This window comes from Eptatretus burgeri, chromosome 6 (assembly GCF_056783735.1).
Source record: "Eptatretus burgeri isolate ZD-2024b chromosome 6, Ebu_testis_v1, whole genome shotgun sequence".
NCBI lineage: Eukaryota > Metazoa > Chordata > Myxini > Myxiniformes > Myxinidae > Eptatretus > Eptatretus burgeri.
Genome location: NC_140966.1, coordinates 23,232,076 through 23,250,868, shown reverse-complemented (window position 1 = coordinate 23,250,868; position 18,793 = coordinate 23,232,076). Strand labels below are relative to the sequence as shown.

Genomic DNA, 18,793 nt, shown 5'->3' with positions numbered 1-18,793 from the left:
TGTACACGCTGTTCAACGTGCGCCCTACACGAGTCCAGCATCGGTGCTCATGAGTGGCGCGAGATGACGGTGATGCGATGGTGGCGAGTTGTGACGGTAAAGGTCGTGGCGGTTGTGGTGAAGCGGCGTTGTGGTTGGTGGTTGTTGTTGTGGTTGTGATGGTAATCATGGCGGTTGGTCCAAAATAAAGATAGTGAAAGAAAAACGGCTATCCTGAAGAGTCGCAGCTCGCATAAATGACATGTATTCCCACTAGACAACGGGTTTGGACCTAACTACACATGTACTTACCGAGATACCTCACCTAAGGGACCTGAATGGTGGTTTGCGAATTTGGTAACCACAACAATATATATATTGTTGCGGATTCGCGCCCGCCGGCGTGCTGACGGCCACGTAACTCGAATCGCGGCACGTCGCCCACCGGACGGACAATCCAGTCGTGACACTCTCGGACTAACGCCGGGAACCAGTCACGGGTGGACCTTTCGGTCTCACCGCGATCGAGCCAATCAGCCCCCGCGTGGGATAGGGTTGCTCGCCAAATTCGACCTACCTAAGTACCCACGCGGAGGGTAGACCGGGCGATCGCACCTCGCCGCAGGTCGACTTCGGACACGGGCCACTTAAGCGACCCGTTCCGTACTATCAGAATAACCGAGCGGTGTTATCGTCGACCTCGACGGTTCGGTTAATTATCGGGCGTATTCAGCCCACTACCAACCCTTTACGTGAAGCAAGATGGGGATTCAATAGAGGAAAAGACGAAGCGAAGCGGGAAACAGTTCAACACAAAGCACATTTATTCGCGGCACACGGGAGCACACATATACAATTCCACCAAATACACACAGAAAAGACACAATGTAATTTACACAAAAAGCAAATATAAAAGAGAGACACAATGCAGAGCTAATACCGACTACTGAGCACACGGCAACACTTATACAATTTTACTTCACAGACGGCGCCGACAACACATACCCAAAACCAAGGAAAAGAATACCCTCAAGGATGAGGCGGGCCTGAGGCCGAGACCGGGTCTCGCCTACCCGTCTGGTGATGAGACGCGGAGCGGCGATGGTGCCTCAACTCCGCGGGCCTCGCGGGCAGTGTCTGGTAGGGGGTGGGAAAGGGGCCCCCTTGGTCGCACTATCTCAGCGCGGGGGGAAACAGGAGGGGGTTGCTGATGCTCGGGGTATAGAGGATTTTTATTATCCCGCGACGAGCGCCTCCACCTCGGCCAGGTCACGCTGTCGGCCTCCCTGGGGTGCAGCTCCCGACGCGAGCACCCCCTCGTCTGGTGTCGCTGCCTTTCCACAGCTCCGTCCCCTCCGTTCCAACTCCAACGCACACGACGACCAGCTCCTTCCACCGCCCGCGAAGTCTTGACTCTCTGTTTCCGACTCTCCTACTCTCCTACTCTCCGCCTCTGGACTCTCCTACTCTCCGCCTCTGGACTCTCCTACTCTCCGCCTCTGGACTCTCTGGACTGACGAACACGGTCCTTTTATCAGCCCCGTAGCTTCGCCCTCTCATCTTTGACCCCCTCCCTTCGACCTTTCACCTCGCTCCCCATTGGCCCGAGAAAAAGGGGGCGTGAAGGATCTTTGCTCCACAAATTCGCATATATCGATCGCCCTGGGGGCGGGGCCAATTCGCCCCTCGCTCACCGATTGGACGGCAAAAAGTGGGCGTGTGTCGTTTTTGATCCGTTTTTGAAGCACAAAATCCGTGATTTTGTACACACTGTTCGGCGCGCGCCCTGCACGAGTCCAACACCGGTACCCACAGCGGGGCAAGAACGGTGGCGATGCGACGGTTGCGAGGTGTGACGGGAAGGTCGTGGCGGTTGTGGTGAAGCGGCGTTGTGGTTGGTGGTTGATGTTGTGATTGTGGTGGTAATCATGGCGGTTGGTCCAAAATAAAGATAGCAAAAGAAAAACGGCTATCCTGAAGAGTCGCAGCACGCATAAATGACATGTATTCCCACTAGACAACGGGTTTGGGCCTAACTACACATGTACTTACCGAGATACCTCACCTAAGGGACCTGAATGGTGGTTTGCGAATTTGGTAACCACAACACTACCCCCTCCCCTTTTTACAGACTCGTCCCGAGTCGTCAAATTTTCGTGTGCCATCATGTGTAGTTTTCCCCTAGTACATTTTACCTACGGATCCCTGAGTGCGACATTCATGGTATTCGTGTCCCCAAAATAAATAACCTGAGGGCTGCGTAACTATCTAAACAAACTCACTCACACGGACGACTTAAATAAAATTGCGGCGCTAAGACAAACATGCCGGGGGCGCACTCATATTTACAGTACATCTTAACCTTAACTTACAAATTTTACACTAAACCATGGCCCAGGATCATTGAACTCTGCAAAAAGAAAGCAGTTAGCAGGGAGCCAGGCTGCCCGCATGCAGTCTCTGGCTCAAACAATGCAGGTGACAGGGAACGTGGCTGGCTGCTCACATGCAGTCCAAGGCCTTCCCTTTTGAACTGAACGCAGTGAACCACAACGGTGCATGGGCTGCACAACGCAGTCTCCGTGCCAGCTCAAGTGGCACACGCAAGAGCACAACGGATGGATGGATGGACACAAAAACGGTGCACGGGCCGCCACTGCAGGCCCGTGTTGTAGCTGCCAACAGGGCAGTTCTCGCAGCTTGCAAACTGTTGCCTTGCGGATCCTGGCGCACATGGAAATGAACAAGGGGGGGGGGCAAAGCAAAAATTGAACGGGGCTGGTGAACGTGGGCAGTGGGCATGGCATGGCAAAGGTGCAGGCAAACACAGCCCGCAGAAGAAGGCCGCTGCAGGCAAACACAGCCGGCAGACGAACTGGCCGGCACAGGCCTCGAAGAAAAACAGCCAGCAGATGAACTGGCCGGCACAGGCCTTGCAGCACACAGCTGCCGATGAAGTTGGCCGGCCTCCGCCTTAAAGCAAAACACGGCCAGCCGATGAAGTTGGCCAGCCTTTGCCGTTCAATGGAGGTTGGTGGAGGGAGTGCGGTGGTGCTGGCCACTTGGAAGGCGGGCTCGGACCTACCTACCTGTCTCTCTCCCAACCTATCGCCTTTGCCTGTCACTGTACATACCCACTCCCTTAATTTGTCAAACCCCAATTTAGCCCCAACTTATTTTTTTATTATTATTATTTTTTTTCTTTAACTTCCCCACTATAAATCGTCCCCTAACCCCCTTTATCGTCTTTGTTCGGCTAACCTATCCTGTCACCTAGCCTACTCCCAACCCCTACGTTCCCTTCCCGGAGGGGAATAAGGGAGAGCTAACGTCCTGTGCCGAGGCCCAACTCAAGCCTCAGAATGGCCTCCCCAGAGTTCGGCGATCTATAACCAAAGTGGGTCCAGCGGCCCACAACGACAGCGAGGGGATGGATGGTGCGGAGGGGTACATCTCCTAATCTACCCTAACCATTTAACTGTTAAACTACCCCGGGGCTTTCAACAAGCGCCTTTCGCTTAAACTATTGGTTCTAACAACCCAGATTCCCGTCGCCTGTGTTGGTGTCCTTACAATTTCGGGCCTCGCCCCCCAATTTTCTCTCCATGCCCTCACACGGTCTCCTGGCTGGGACACGTGGCTCCCTTTGGCAGGCACGACCCTCTGCCGAATCTCCCGCTATGGCACCCCCGGGCACTACACTGCCTCCGAGCCTACCAGCTCCCTAACACCGGGGAGTGCCCCCCATGGCACCTCCCCTGAAACGCACACGTGGCAGGCCGGCCTCCCGGGCCCCTTTCCGAGGGTCACCCGTGCCCACAACACTGCCCACGCGGCTAATGGCGCCCCGGGCCCCCCGCACCAAGCAGGCGCACCCGTGCCCACTACTCTATCCCGGCCCCCCATGGACCCTTGGCCTACCACGGCCGACTAGCCTGGTGCCCGGGGTACCCACTCGGCGATACTCACCTTTCGCAGCCACGCTCCCAAGCCCGTCAACAGGGCTCCTGCACCCCTCCAAATGGGTCTCGAGCATACTTTCCCACCAACAACAAAACGACCTCCATTTTTCAATTTGACTAACCCCCTAACTCACTTTATACTGACCCCGGGGTCCCTTGGGCGGGAGTCACTCCTCCCCCCAATCACTCATCGCACCATGCATTCCCCATTCACTCCATACACACAGACCCGCTGGCCTCACTCACTCACCAAGCACATGCTTCCACTTCACTCACCAACTCTTCAACACACACACCACTGAACTCTGCCATCCTTCTAACTACATCCCCTAACTAACTCGTGCTCCCACGTCGTCCCTTAAACTACAGCACGTTCCATTTAACCTACGTAGCTAAGCTACGTCAACTCTACACATTCACAAGTCTGTCACTGTCTTCTAACTCAAAAAATCATTTTATTTCCCAACCTAAAGCTCACTAAATCCCTCTACCTAATCCATTCCACGGACTCCATGAGGACTTACCCCTGCCCCATGAAGTCGGTCTAACTAAGCTAACCCTTCCCCCTAACTAGTTTCCATCCTGTGCCCAGGGTCAAGGGGGTCTTCCACCCCTTGCCCAGGAATCCTGTGCACCCGAAAGTGAGGCTTGCTTTTTTTTTTTTTTTTTTTTTTTCCATGCGCATCACCAGCGCGGCAACTCGCGCACTTTACACCTGCCTGTGACGTCATGCAGCTGCACGTGTTCCTCGTCCCTCCTTGGACGGTACCATCCGGCAGAGATATCCCTCCTGCCGGATTCCAACCCCACGTGCAGCCATGGCGTCACCGTGCGCATAAAAAAAAAAAACACAAGCCCCACGTCTCGAGGGGTTCCCCACGCGAACACATGTGCTTTGCCCGTTGGAGCTTAACACACACGATCGCGTGGAGAACCCGTCCGGTCCAAATCCGTTTACCTGCCTAAACTTTGTCCGTCCGCGGGATCGGTAAATCCACCGCGTGCGTTTCCGGACCGGGACTTCACTCTCGCAAGCGAGCACGTGGCGGTCTCGTGCGTTGCACAGCACGAACCGCGTGCTCGCGGCTGGGTGAACCCGGCACGGTCCCCGAAACAACCACAGCCGCTACTCGGCTTTCTCTCCTCTGTCGCCGTCTCCGTCTCCATTCAACCCACGCACACCTGCGTGTTACGACGCACACAGTCCACTCCATCACATTCACACCGGGAGACGCGGCTGCGTGCTCCCGCATGCCAACCGACATCTCCCTCACATACCGCTCTCTCACACACACGGTCTCCCTTGCATTCGGCCGTTCACTCACCCGTGCCTCACTACTCACACACCGTGCCTCACTCACACACGCGGGGGCACACACCCGCGGTGCCTCACTCATACACACGGCGACACTCACACACGCGGTCTCTTCCACACACGGTGCCTCACCCACACACGCGGGGGCACTAACCCGCGGTTCCTCACTCACACTCCGTGCCTCACTCACACACGGCGTGCTGGGAAGCACGTACTCCGGCACCATCGCCACCGCACCACTCACACACGGGGTCGCTTCCACACACGGGGACGCACTCACACCTTGCACCACACACACAGGGACAACCACACTGGGGATTCGTGTCCCCACAAGGGTCTCCGGGGCCTCTATACCCCCCAAGCTCTCCAAGCACCCGTTCGCAGCACTCCTCCCCTCAACCTCGCAAAGCACGACCGAACTCACCTGGTCGTGACTCTCCTCAAGGGGGCATACTCCCTCCCCTCGTTCCTGGAGGAGGCCATCCAGGTGCTCGCACTGGGTCCCTACACAGTCCGCCAGCTCACCCCCATTGTCCTCCTGTGTGTGTGCGTCACTTACCCCGTCTTCATCGTGTTTATTGGTCTCTGCTTCTTTCTGGCGTCTTTCCCTTATCTTTATGTAGGTCAACCTTGCTTTCTCTTTAAGTCGCTCCCGTCCTTCCCTGTTTTTCACTCCTTGCTCTTTCACGATCTCCGCGTACCTCATCCTTGCTTTCCGTATTAATTGTTCTTTTCTCTCCCTCGCAATTACTTTCACCTCGTCTCTTGTCTCCCGAATTACTTTTTCCTTACCCGCCTCCACCGCGGGCCTGTCAGCCGTTGCACCCCCTTCCAGCTCGTTTGCTCCCACACGTGGAGTCGCCATTCCCAGCTCCCTGGTCACGGCCTTCATGCCCGCCTGCAGGCATCGGCCCATGTTCTGCGTCTCACCCCGTAGTTCTTTCATTTCTTTTTTCATTTGCTTGCCCATGCTTTTCATTTCGTTTATAAATTCATTTGCGTTTGCATCCATTTTCGCTGTCATTGCCGCCAGCATGGCGAATAGCTGGGCCATGTCAGGTGCGCTTGGGTGAGCCGTTTCGGCAAGGGTCGGCGGGTTTTGGTGGAGAGGGGGGGGGAGGTGTCTTACACCGCGGCCGCTGCCGCTCCTATTTCGGGCTCTGGGTTCAGTTGGGCGAGTCCGTGTTCCTGCACAATCAACATTTCCTGCTCGGGGATTCCATCCTGGACCATGGATTCTACATTACGACACATATACATTTCTAATACCCCCGGCTCCCGCTCGCCTTGAGACGCCATCTTGCTTCTCTTAAAGGGTTAATTTGCTCGCTCGTAATTTGGAGGGAATCGGGGGTCGCTTCTCTCACCCCTGGACCGATTCCCGTGAATTTCGCTGGAGACAGGAGAGCCTGTTGTCCCGCTCTCCAATACCAGTGCCGCGAGGAGGGCGATGAATTTGTATCGCACGACCTGACACCAGTGTTGCGGATTTCGCGCCCGCCGGCGTGCTGACGGCCACGTAACTCGAATCGCGGCACGTCGCCCACCGGACGGACAATCCAGTCGTGACCCTCTCGGACTAACGCCGGGAACCAGTCACGGGTGGACCTTTCGGTCTCACCGCGATCGAGCCAATCAGCCCCCGCGTGGGATAGGGTTGCTCGCCAAATTCGACCTACCTAAGTACCCACGCGGAGGGTAGACCGGGCGATCGCACCTCGCCGCAGGTCGACTTCGGACACGGGCCACTTAAGCGACCCGTTCCGTACTATCAGAATAACCGAGCGGTGTTATCGTCGACCTCGACGGTTCGGTTAATTATCGGGCGTATTCAGCCCACTACCAACCCTTTACGTGAAGCAAGATGGGGATTCAATAGAGGAAAAGACGAAGCGAAGCGGGAAACAGTTCAACACAAAGCACATTTATTCGCGGCACACGGGAGCACACATATACAATTCCACCAAATGCACACAGAAAAGACACAATGTAATTTACACAAAAAGCAAATATAAAAGAGAGACACAATGCAGAGCTAATACCGACTACCGAGCACACGGCAACACTTATACAATTTTACTTCACAGACGGCGCCGACAACACATACCCAAAACCAAGGAAAAGAATACCCTCAAGGATGAGGCGGGCCTGAGGCCGAGACCGGGTCGCGCCTACCCGTCTGGTGATGAGACGCGGAGCGGCGATGGTGCCTCAACTCTGCGGGCCTCGCGGGCAGTGTCTGGTAGGGGGTGGGAAAGGGGCCCCCTTGGTCGCACTATCTCAGCGCGGGGGGGGGGAAACAGGAGGGGGTTGCTGATGCTCGGGGTATAGAGGATTTTTATTATCCCGCGACGAGCGCCTCCACCTCGGCCAGGTCGTGCTGTCGGCCTCCCTGGGGTGCAGCTCCCGACGCGAGCACCCCCTCGTCTGGTGTCGCTGCCTTTCCACAGCTCCGTCCCCTCCGTTCCGACTCCAACGCACACGACGACCAGCTCCTTCCACCGCCCGCGAAGTCTTGACTCTCTGTTTCCGACTCTCCTACTCTCCTACTCTCCTACTCTCCTACTCTCCTACTCTCCTACTCTCCTACTCTCCGCCTCTGGACTCTCCTACTCTCCGCCTCTGGACTCTCTGGACTGACGAACACGGTCCTTTTATCAGCCCCGTAGCTTCGCCCTCTCATCTTTGACCCCCTCCCTTTGACCTTTCACCTCGCTCCCCATTGGCCCAAGAAAAAGTGGGCGTGAAGGCTTTTTGATCCATAAATTTGCATATATCGATCGCCCTGGGGGCGGGGCCAATTCGCCCCTCGCTCACCGATTGGACGGCAAAAAGTTGGCGTGTGTCGTTTTTGATCCGTTTTTGAAGCACAAAATCCATGATTTTGTACACGCTGTTCAACGTGCGCCCTGCACGAGTCCAACACCGGTACCCACAGCGGGGCAAGAACGGTGGCGATGCGACGGTTGCGAGGTGTGACGGGAAGGTCGTGGCGGTTGTGGTGAAGCGGCGTTGTGGTTGGTGGTTGATGTTGTGATTGTGGTGGTAATCATGGCGGTTGGTCCAAAATAAAGATAGCAAAAGAAAAACGGCTATCCTGAAGAGTCGCAGCACGCATAAATGACATGTATTCCCACTAGACAACGGGTTTGGGCCTAACTACACATGTACTTACCGAGATACCTCACCTAAGGGACCTGAATGGTGGTTTGCGAATTTGGTAACCACAACAATATATATATATATATATATATATATATATATATATATATATATATATATATATATATATATATATATATATATATATATATATATATATATATATATATATATATATGATCGGGAAACCATTTGCATTCAACATACAGGTCCCAAAAGTAAGTTATCCAGTTAAGTACATGTGTAGTCAGATCCCTTTCCTTTTGTCTAGTGGGAGAATCAAAAACGTGCGTTGCGACTTCTTTTATTTAGGTTCTTAAATATTTACATCTAACAACCAATAAGCCATCTGCATGGCCCCTCGGCCCGTCACGATCCACCGCCAATCGGCTGCACCACCAACGTACCTTTGCAACGTTGATACTGTTACTCGTCGAGTGTGGGTCCGCGTGGAGAACTGGCTGTGGTTTCCCGGGAGGGGCCATTGCAGCGTTATACTGTTACTCATCAAGTTTGACCCCGCGAGGAAAGAGCGGTTGGGGTTTCCCGGCAGGGGCCAAGGCCCCACTACGGAAAGGTGGGCCGTAGGACCCTGTCCAATGAGGGGCGGACAGCTCGGTGTTTTTCGCCAAGAGCCCCACCCCGTGGTGGGAGGAGATATATCTCCGAGACTTTCTGAGTCAGGAGGTGTTTTCACGGTGGTTGGGTCAGGCAGTTTTTGTTCATGGTGGCTGTGAGCAGTCTGGTTTGATCTTCACGGTGGCTATTACGGGGAGAGGAGTTCTGTGAACCCCGACTATTCGCCACGCGACCTCTGCCACGAGCCACGATTCCCATATGTGCGACTGGAACCAAACCGACAACATTTGGCAGGTGCCGCACTGGAGAGCACGCTTTCCCTCCGACGACCAGGTTCCCACCGAACTCTGACCCCAAGCTTCTCTCTTCACAGCTGCAAGGGTCAAATAAAGTCTCTTGGGCTTCTTTTCTTTTTGTGTGTGTGTCTGCGTGTGGGCCCGTCTTTAAGTAGAACTGAGTAAGTGTTTTTGCTTATTGTAAATATTTTCCTCCTTGCATATTCATGCCAAGTCTTGCCTTTGTCTATATTTATTGTTAATAAATTTATTAGAAATGTTCCCAGTCCGTTTCTGTCCCTTCTTACATTGGTCTAGCATGATACGGGTCTGAGTATAAGCGGGGTTTCATCCCTGGTAATCGGTCTATTATAGCCGGGACGTCCTGGGCAGGCCCCGCTCGACTGCAATGAACTGGAAAGGAAGGTGGCAAAGCGCTAGTCGGTAGTGTGAATCTACCGTTGCCGGTCGAGTAAATCTGGTTTGACCAGGCATTCCGAGGGCGTGGCTTCCCCGGTAGTTTAAATCGCGTAGCTACTTAGGTAAATTGGTTTTAGACAAACAGACGCTACGCAACGCGGTTGAAATATTGGCGACCTCGGTCGGTTAAACGACCCGCTGGCTTGCGGAGTTATCTGGAGCGACGGCCCACAATTCCGGGGAGTCTGGTGGGAAACGGCGTAACCTTCCCCACCTTGTGGTCGTTCTCGCCACCGACCCCCGGCCCACAACAATATATATAAATATATATATATATATATATATATATATATATATATATATATATATATGTATATATCTATATATATATATATATATATATATGTATATGTATATGTATATATGTATATATATATATATATATATAAATATATATATATATATATATATATATATATATATATATATTGTTACGTTTGAGGGGGGGGGTATGCATTCAAAGGGTAATTAGGTATGCCATGCTGTTCGAGTTTACCAGGATCTCGATGTAATAAGTAGTAATTCAGTGGTGATAAGTTGTCTAGTAAATGTTCATTTCTTCAAGGGGGAAATGATAAATGTCACGTAATTAGATAGGGACACGGGATAGGGTAAGTGTGTCTGCGTAACCCCTTTTGGTATTCTCTGAAGACTGGCCGTGACGTCACAGGACAGTGCAGCGGATGGCTCCGCCCCGTGATCACGATTGGCGGAAGGCGACGGCAGTCAGCCAATAAACGGCTCGATTGGAGGTGACGAGGGCAGAAGGATAAAAAGGTTCTGTTCTGTTCTGTTCTGTTGGGTTCGCGGCAAACTGTGATCTGGTGCGGGCTCAGCTCCAGCACCACAGATTAAAGCCGGGTGAGACAGTGCAGGAGCTGGCACAGGACATTTACCAATCAGTCAGGATCGCGTATCGGGACCTTACAGTGGAGGCATGGGACAGACTGGCACTCGAGAAATTTTTAGCTGCTCTTCCTGACCTTGAGGTCCGAGCGCTAGTGGAGTTACAGGACCCACCCACCGTTCACCGAGCGGCCGAGTGCGCGGCCAGGCTGGCCTCGTGGAGTCGGCCGGGTCGGGTGCCCGAGAGGCCATCGGTGACGATCCGACAGGCAGAGATTCAGGATCAGGGAGGGGGGCTGGGAGAAATTGGCTTTACCCAAATGTTTCAGGAAATTTGCCAGAAACTGTCAAGTTTGATAAGGGGTAATTCGGTAGATAGTGTGCCAAAGCGGCGGGGTCCAGCCCAGCCAATAGAGCAATTTGATTATGGCCGAGGGGGTCCGGAACCGGAAGAGACATTACACCGATACCCAAGGGGGCCTTTTATGGGGAGTTGTTTCCGGTGCGGGCGAAGAGGACACATGCAACGATATTGCCGGTACCCGGCGATGGAGGGACCCTCCAATAGACTTTTAGACTCGGAAGGGGTGAATCCTCCTGCTGAACCGCCAGGTCTATCCGAGATGCCCTTTCATAGGTCGGGTCCGGAGATCACTGTCGGGGGTTGGGGAGACTAGATTGGGCTGAGCATATACGGCCATGCTCGGCTGCTGAGATTGTGGCGAAGTGCCCTCCTTTGGTGGAAAAAAAAAATGAATTGTGGGAAAATTGGCATGGGTTTGTAAGTTCTGCTGGGTTTTAGAGTGACAATCGGGACAGTGGGTAATTGGAAACAAAGCGGGCACGAGTGGCTGTCCAATGGCTGGTGCGTGGATCGGGTGAGAAGTGCTGTGTGAGTTGTTTTAAGTGAAGAAGTGAAATGTATGGTGCACACATTGTTTTTTTTATTGGACATGGTGTGGTAACAGGGAAGGTCATGGTCGGCGAAGTGTTAGAAATGCAGGTGTCACATGTAAGGCCGATGGGGTGGGGGAGTCATGTGGGTTTTGTGGGTGGGGATGATGTGCTTGTCCACAGGGATTGCTGAAGCTCACGGTGAGCGGGAATTGCGACCCTCTTCAAGGCGATTCACCACCTGGTGGCTAATGGTGACAGTGTCTGGAGGAAACTGGGAGAGGGTCTGGTTGGGCGACCAAGGTGGGTAGGACCTTGGCGACCCAGGAAGGCCAGAGGAGCCAGTGAGACCCCTTCCAGAGTGTTGTACGGGATTAGAGCTGATGGCTACCAGGGGGGAGGGAATCAAAGGGAGCGGGGCGGAGAAGCGTCCGGGTTGGACTAAAGCTTACCTGTGGGCATGGTTGCACCTGAGATGCCCCCATCATCTTGTGGTAACCCACCCCACGGCCATGACGGGATTCAGCCTGCATGATTAAAATGAGGACCATGACCTAGAAATGTGATGATGACCATGGTGTGAGTGTTGTGAAGATGTGTGAGTCCCACCCGATCCCGCACAACTTGACAGGTGCAGCAAGGGCATGAGGTCCGCATAATTTTGGGGCAAGCAAATTTGAAAATTGGCTCCTCAGGTAACGCTGGGTCTATTAGCATCCACTGGGGGAGGCGGTCAAGTGTAAATATCCTGTGAATAGTGTCGTTAAGGCTTAGAGTAGGAATATAAAGTATAAGTGTTGTGTTTTTGTGGAACCTTTTGTTTCCCCTCCCCAGATCACTGGAAGAGTGCTGGGCAAGAGCAATGATCTAGAAGATGGAGTGCAACTTCGCTCAGTGCTCTCATGTAATAAAATACAAAATAAAAAAAAAAACGAATGATTGTTTAGGCGAGGATAAGGCCATAAGGGGGTAGTACATTAAGCAGGATAGGTAAGTTAGCTGCGACTCGCTGCCCATTGCCCCTCCTACTTTATTTCGTTAGGTTAATTAGGTGTGAGTCAGAAAGTGTTAAGGCTGGTACGGTAGCGCCTGTGATGTACCTTGCAGGAGCTGCGGTACCAGAGGAGGGGGCAGTGTTACGTTTGAGGGGGGGGTATGCATTCAAAGGGTAATTAGGATGTTTAATTAGGTATGCCATGCTTTCCGAGTTTACCAGGATCTCGATGTAATAAGTTGTAATTCAGTGGTGATAAGTTGTCTAGTAAATGTTCATTTCTTCAAGGGAGAAATGATAAATGTCACGTAATTAGATAGGGACACGGGATAGGGTAAGTGTGTCTGCGTAAACCCCTTTTGGTATTCTCTGAAGACTGGCCGTGACGTCACAGGACAGTGCAGCGGATGGCTCCGCCCCGTGATCACGATTGGCGGAAGGCGACGGCAGTCGGCCAATAAACGGCTCGATTGGAGGTGACGAGGGCAGAAGGATAAAAAGGTTCTGTTCGGGGTCGAAAGAGAAGAAGAAGAAGAAGATTACAACCAGAACACTCGTGTTTTTTTGGTGTGGAACCTGTGCTGGCAGAGAGCGTCCTGGTTGCTGTGATGAGTTGATCGTGCTCTTGATCGTGTCTGGGAGCCTTGCCGAGCCTCGTGCCTCGCTTTGGTTGGCTCTAGGGTTCTGCTGACTCGGAATACGGGGTCGGCGGCGGGTGGACCTGCCTCCCTCTCCTGCTCGCGGCTTGGCACGGCAGCTGGTTCCCTGGCGGCTGTGGTGGAACTTGGACCAGGAGGAGGTCGACAGCACCGCGGTTTCTCCTGCCCCCCCCCCCCTGAGGAGAGCAAGGCCGGCTCGTCCGGCGCCGATCCAGGGACAGTTGCGTCCACACCACGGTCCAGCCTGACCACCAGAGATAGCTACGTTTTGTGTGTGTGTGTGTGTGTGTGTGTGTGTGTGTGTGTGTGTGTGTGTGTGTGTGTGTGTGTGTGTGTGTGTGTGTGTGTGTGTGTGTGTGTGTGTCTGTTTGGCGCCTTAGAAGGTTTGAGATCTCTTTATTCATTGGAATTGTCTGTGTTTTTCCCCACGCCCGATCCCACACCATCCCGTCGAATCGCCCCGGATCCCTCTTCTTGCCGAGTCTTGTTATTTCTGGTCAATAGTAAAAAGAATAAACATCATCAACTCAGTGAAAAGTGACTCGTGCCACCTTTCTCGTCCCGTTTGCGGTAGAGCGATTAGAACCGCCGTCTTTGGGTTATATAAAAATAAATCGCCTCCATCATTTCGGCTCATTCTACGTTGGCGGGACTGTTCAAGTCCCGTGGACGTCACAATATATATGTATATGTATATGTATATGTATATGTATATGTATATGTATATGTATATGTGTATATATATATATATATATATATATGTATATATATATATATATATATATATATATATATGTATATATATATATATATATATGTCTTCTTCTTCTTCTTCTTCTTCCTTCGGCTGCTCCCATTAAGGGTCGCCACAGCGGATCATCCGTATGATCCGCATAGTGACTTGGCACATGTTTTATGCCGGATGCCCTTCCTGACGCAACCCTGGTCGCCTCTTACGACACAGGGATATGGTACACCTATTTTAACCGGGCTATACACCGGCCCAGTACACTGGTACTCATTTCACCGACCTCGGAAGGATGACAGGCTGAGTCAACCCCCTGCTGTATTAATTCAGTGGCCCAACGGGGCTTGAACTCAGGACCTTTTGGATCCCAAGCCGCTGTCCTAACCACTGCACTAACACCAGGATATATATATATATATATATATATATATATATATATATATATATATATATATATATATATATATATATATATATATATATATATATATATATATATATATATATATATATATATATATATATATATATATATATATTTATATATATATTTTATATATATGTTTATATATATGTTTATATATATGTTTATATATTTATATTTTATATATGTATATTTTATATATATATATATATATCTATATATATAAAACATATTTAAACGCACACACTTTCACATTCAAAATCATCCTTAAAGAGCCTAAATGCAGTTGCTCGACCACTTAACAACCAAGCTATAAGCTATCAGTTCAATCTCATCCTCCCTTCTCTTCCCTCCACTCCATTTTCCCACCCTCTTTGTGTTGGAACTTAGTGGTTATTTTCGGTCTGGTAATGTATTTGTTTCACCATCTAATGTGTTTACCTTGATTCACTTCATAAAATTAGCTTGTTTTATCTTGCAGATAAAAATAAGTCTCCAGTGTACCGTTATGTGGCTACACAAAGCTGGACTTCTGAACTGCATGAGAACCCTCTGGTGCCTTTGCATAGCAAATATGCTTTTCATATGATGGACATTCTCGCTGCCTTCGACACTATGCCTTTTGTGACAGACTACGTTCAGCATTCTGATATGTTGTTTGGCCACAAGCTCCGTGAATATCTTCATCGCTTTATATCAGAAGGTAATAAAGGCTACTTCTTTCACATTATATGCCCATCGGAACAATATAGTATGTTTGTAAAAAAAACCTGCAATTTGGTCCAATCTCTGAGGCTTCATAGTATCACCACTATCTAAGACCTGTACTACACAACCCAAATTTTTCAATAGAAGTTACCAGTTGTCTCAGTCTTCTCAACAAGGTCAAACTGCTGTCGTTTTACCTACTTATTTTTGGTGCTACTCAGCTGATCAAGGGCACTTATTATTATTACTACTCTTTGGGCACTTGCAGCATATTGTGGTTGTTTTCCTTTTGTTGTTTGAGATGTTTCCTGCCTGTAGATGTAATTGATGTTTTCATTGTTTGCAATCTTTAGTCACACTGCCCCAACCATATCGTGCTGATCAATAAGCACTTGGGAGGGACAAATATCCCACTACTTGTTTTATATATTAAACCTACTCCTTGATTGCCTATTTTAATTCAGATTGATAGCTCACCTCCACTTCTTATTCCTCTTTTCTCCAATTTGTAAAACCATCTTCCTGCTCTTGTTCACAAAATGTGAGTTCACAGTCACCTTGAATTATGCTATGTTCACTTCCTCTTCTACAACTCCTCATCTTTCATATACTCCACTATATCTAGAGGTCAATCTCAACATAGACTTGTCATTGCCTTGCCAATATATGTATTCCTTAGTTCTCTGCTGCTCAATTCAGCCATCTGTATCCTAAAAGTTCCACTGTATGGAATTGAATAAAGTAGAATCCTTCCCTTGCAGGTCAGTGTGACGACCATCATTCGTGTAAAGGGTGTAACTTGGTACAAGGCTAACACAGTTTAGCTCTTACTCTTTCCAGGACCAAATACTGAACTATGTTTGGAGCAACACCAACACCAAAAATATTAGTTGGGATCACAAACATGATGCAACAATGTAGCCACTAATTTCCCAACAGCGATTGGTAATCATGGCTCTTAGAACCTCGATCAACCCATTTGGTTATGGTGCAATCTCGGTGGGTGCCTCAAGTACTTAAATTTTACAAGCAAGTTTTGACTAGTGTTTCCCATTTTCCATATTTGTGGATCTCTATGTTGAGAGCAAAATCTGGTAAATTGGAAAGCCTGTATACTGCTTGAGAGTAAAAAAACATAAACAAGCTACAAACCCTTTCACTCTTTATGTGCCAGGAACCGCATACCACACTGGCTCTGTAGATATATTGCTGCATGGATTTACAGTTGTGTTTTATTGGAGTCTGTGTATAGTTTGAGGTTTAACCTTCTTCTCACAGTACAGCAGCCTATATCAGGCCACTGCAGGATGAAAGTCTCCCTTAAGTCATGTTGAAGGGTGTTTGGATATTCATCCATGCTTACCAAGTGCAGGTTGGTGAAAGTGAGCACCAAGGAAATCAATCCCCATGAGCCAGTGGAAGAAAAAAAAAAACGTTTTTAACCACTCAGCCTAACATCCAGCTCACTTTACAAATTGTCTTGCATATTGAGTCAACTATTCATAATTTATATTTCTGTGACATGGTATGATAAGCAGGATATTGCATTCAAGAAGCTAAGATTTGACTCTAAATTGCTGAGACTTTCATTTTATTTGTTTATCACACAAACAAAAGCATGTATTATTGCAGCAGTCTTCATTTTAAAACTCTATCAAATTCAACATTTAAAAAAAACTTTATTAAAATCTCGATGCTTCTTGTTTGTTGACTTGATGTTTCTTGTGGTTTCTTGTAATGAATTGCCTGATAGTCTTTCTCTTGCTATTTTAGGTCACTTGTCCAAAGATCTGCTTACATTCCCCAAGGCTACACTCCTGCTTTCAGACAATCTTGAGGTGGCAGAAGCTTACAATTATGCTCGCTGTAGCTTCTGGAAAAATCATGGCTTTTTGTAAAAGTGGAGGCATGGTTAAAAAAAATCAGCACTACAAAAGTATGCTCGAGATTCTTTGCCTGGTTTTTATTTTGTGTGATTCGTGAAGGGGAGTTTATAATGGCTTTTGTGTTGTGTTATCTTCTTTGGAAATAATTGTGCAATATTTGCTGTGCAAAATAATAGTATGATACACTGACATGTTTGTTGTATATGCTTTGTAAATATGGCATGCAACCTGTATTATTCAAAAAAACTTCTCTAAGTCTGTTTATGTAAGAATTTGCAATACAGGGAGTCCTTGACTTACGGATGAGTTGCTTACCAAACAATCATTCTTAAGTTGGATGTTCGTAAGTCAGAACTCATTTTCTTAAAGACTCTGTGTTATATGTGGTGGTTCAGTTCTAAAACCAAGCCAAGTAAGCCTATTTAACACGTAATTAAGCTGAAATATTGTAAATTTGCAATAAATGCTAGTAAATAATACTTCAAGCAATTTTTCCTTTTCGTATCGACAATAACATAATTCCTTTGTTTTGTTGTTATTGTTGACTCAATGGGCACGCATACCATATCCTCATGTGACCCCGACCTGCAGTCTCCGTGTTTCCAGCTAATCCGCCATAATATATTGTAAAATTTTCAACTTGTCCTTTATAATTGTTCCGATCATCGAACGATAAAGGTCGAATGAACGATTGATTTGGGAAGGAGTTTTACTTTTATCAGATTGTTTTATAACATCCAGTTTCGTCTCCAATGTTGAGGTTCTGCATTTCATCATTGCAGGAACATCACTTCAACATTTTTCAGCCATGAGTAAGGTTCTTTGTCCTGGTAAAATACGTGGTACTATAAATGCAGCTGCAAGCAGTACAGTACAGTACATATTGTCAACCACATGATGCGCAGACTCTATAGCTCATGGAAGAGAGTCATGCTCTACCCAACCAATGAGTCCCGAGTTGCTCCACCCACGATCCCTTTGTATGTGCAAGTGAACGTTCACATCTCAGACATTAAAAAAAAAACACAAAAACCTTATGGTGGTTGGTTTTTAAGTCCGGTGTGGGTGTTCGTTAGTCGAGGACTTCCTGTGCAAAGATTTGCAATAGGCAGAGGAGGAAGCCATTTGGCTCATCATGTTTGCGGTAAACTTCATACCATGAACTTGATCTTTAACTTGCCTTCATACCATGAACTTGATCTTTAACTTGCCTTCATACCATGAACTTGATCTTTAACTTGCCTTCATAACATGAACTTGATCTTTAATTTATCGTCTATATACCAACTTCATTCTCACTATAACTTTATTTTCTTTGCACCAGGACACAATGATATGTGATATACCATGCGATATTTAACTTCCACAACCTAACTACAAATAGGCCTGGTAGCTTTACATTCCTATCCAGATGATGGTGTGCATCAAACTTTTGGCTCCAACTATAATTGCACCAGGAGGGCTTTTTTTGTCAGATTTGACTTCAGGGAAACAAATTCAGACAAGACCGTTCAGACATGACATTCATGTACTAAATGGACTCCCTCTGCTTCATATCTGAAATCGGATGGGATCGGGCACATTAAAGGCAGTAAATTGTAAGTTAATAAATGGATAGCTACATTGATACATTCATAAACATAAGGTATACAAACTGGACATATGGATTAATGTCTCTTGCTGAAAGAAACTATTTTATTGTGTCACATTGAAAGTGATCATAATTTAAACTGAGGATTGACATCAAATATCAATGCCAACATCATTTTTTTTCAGATTACTGAATCGGCTTCATTTTCAAGGTAAATGAATGACGTCATCATTCAATTCAATTCCTAATTCACAACTCTGAATAGTTATTCAGTTGTTTTCATCTTCTGTG

General features: G+C 48.6%; 1 protein-coding gene across 3 annotated transcripts in view; it reads left to right on the top strand.

Moving 5' to 3' along the window:
• LOC147024405 (uncharacterized) overlaps positions 1–17,606 on the top strand; it is a 69,909-nt gene extending 52,303 nt beyond the window's left edge. For all 3 annotated transcript variants that reach the window (XM_085884296.1, XM_085884297.1, XM_085884298.1), the window contains 2 exons: positions 14,799–15,020; positions 16,799–17,606. In XM_085884296.1, the coding sequence (XP_085740422.1) occupies positions 14,799–15,020; positions 16,799–16,923 (347 nt within the window). In that variant the 3' untranslated portion in view covers positions 16,924–17,606. The remainder of the gene's footprint in view (positions 1–14,798; positions 15,021–16,798) is intronic.
• The last annotated feature ends 1,187 nt before the right edge of the window (positions 17,607–18,793 follow it).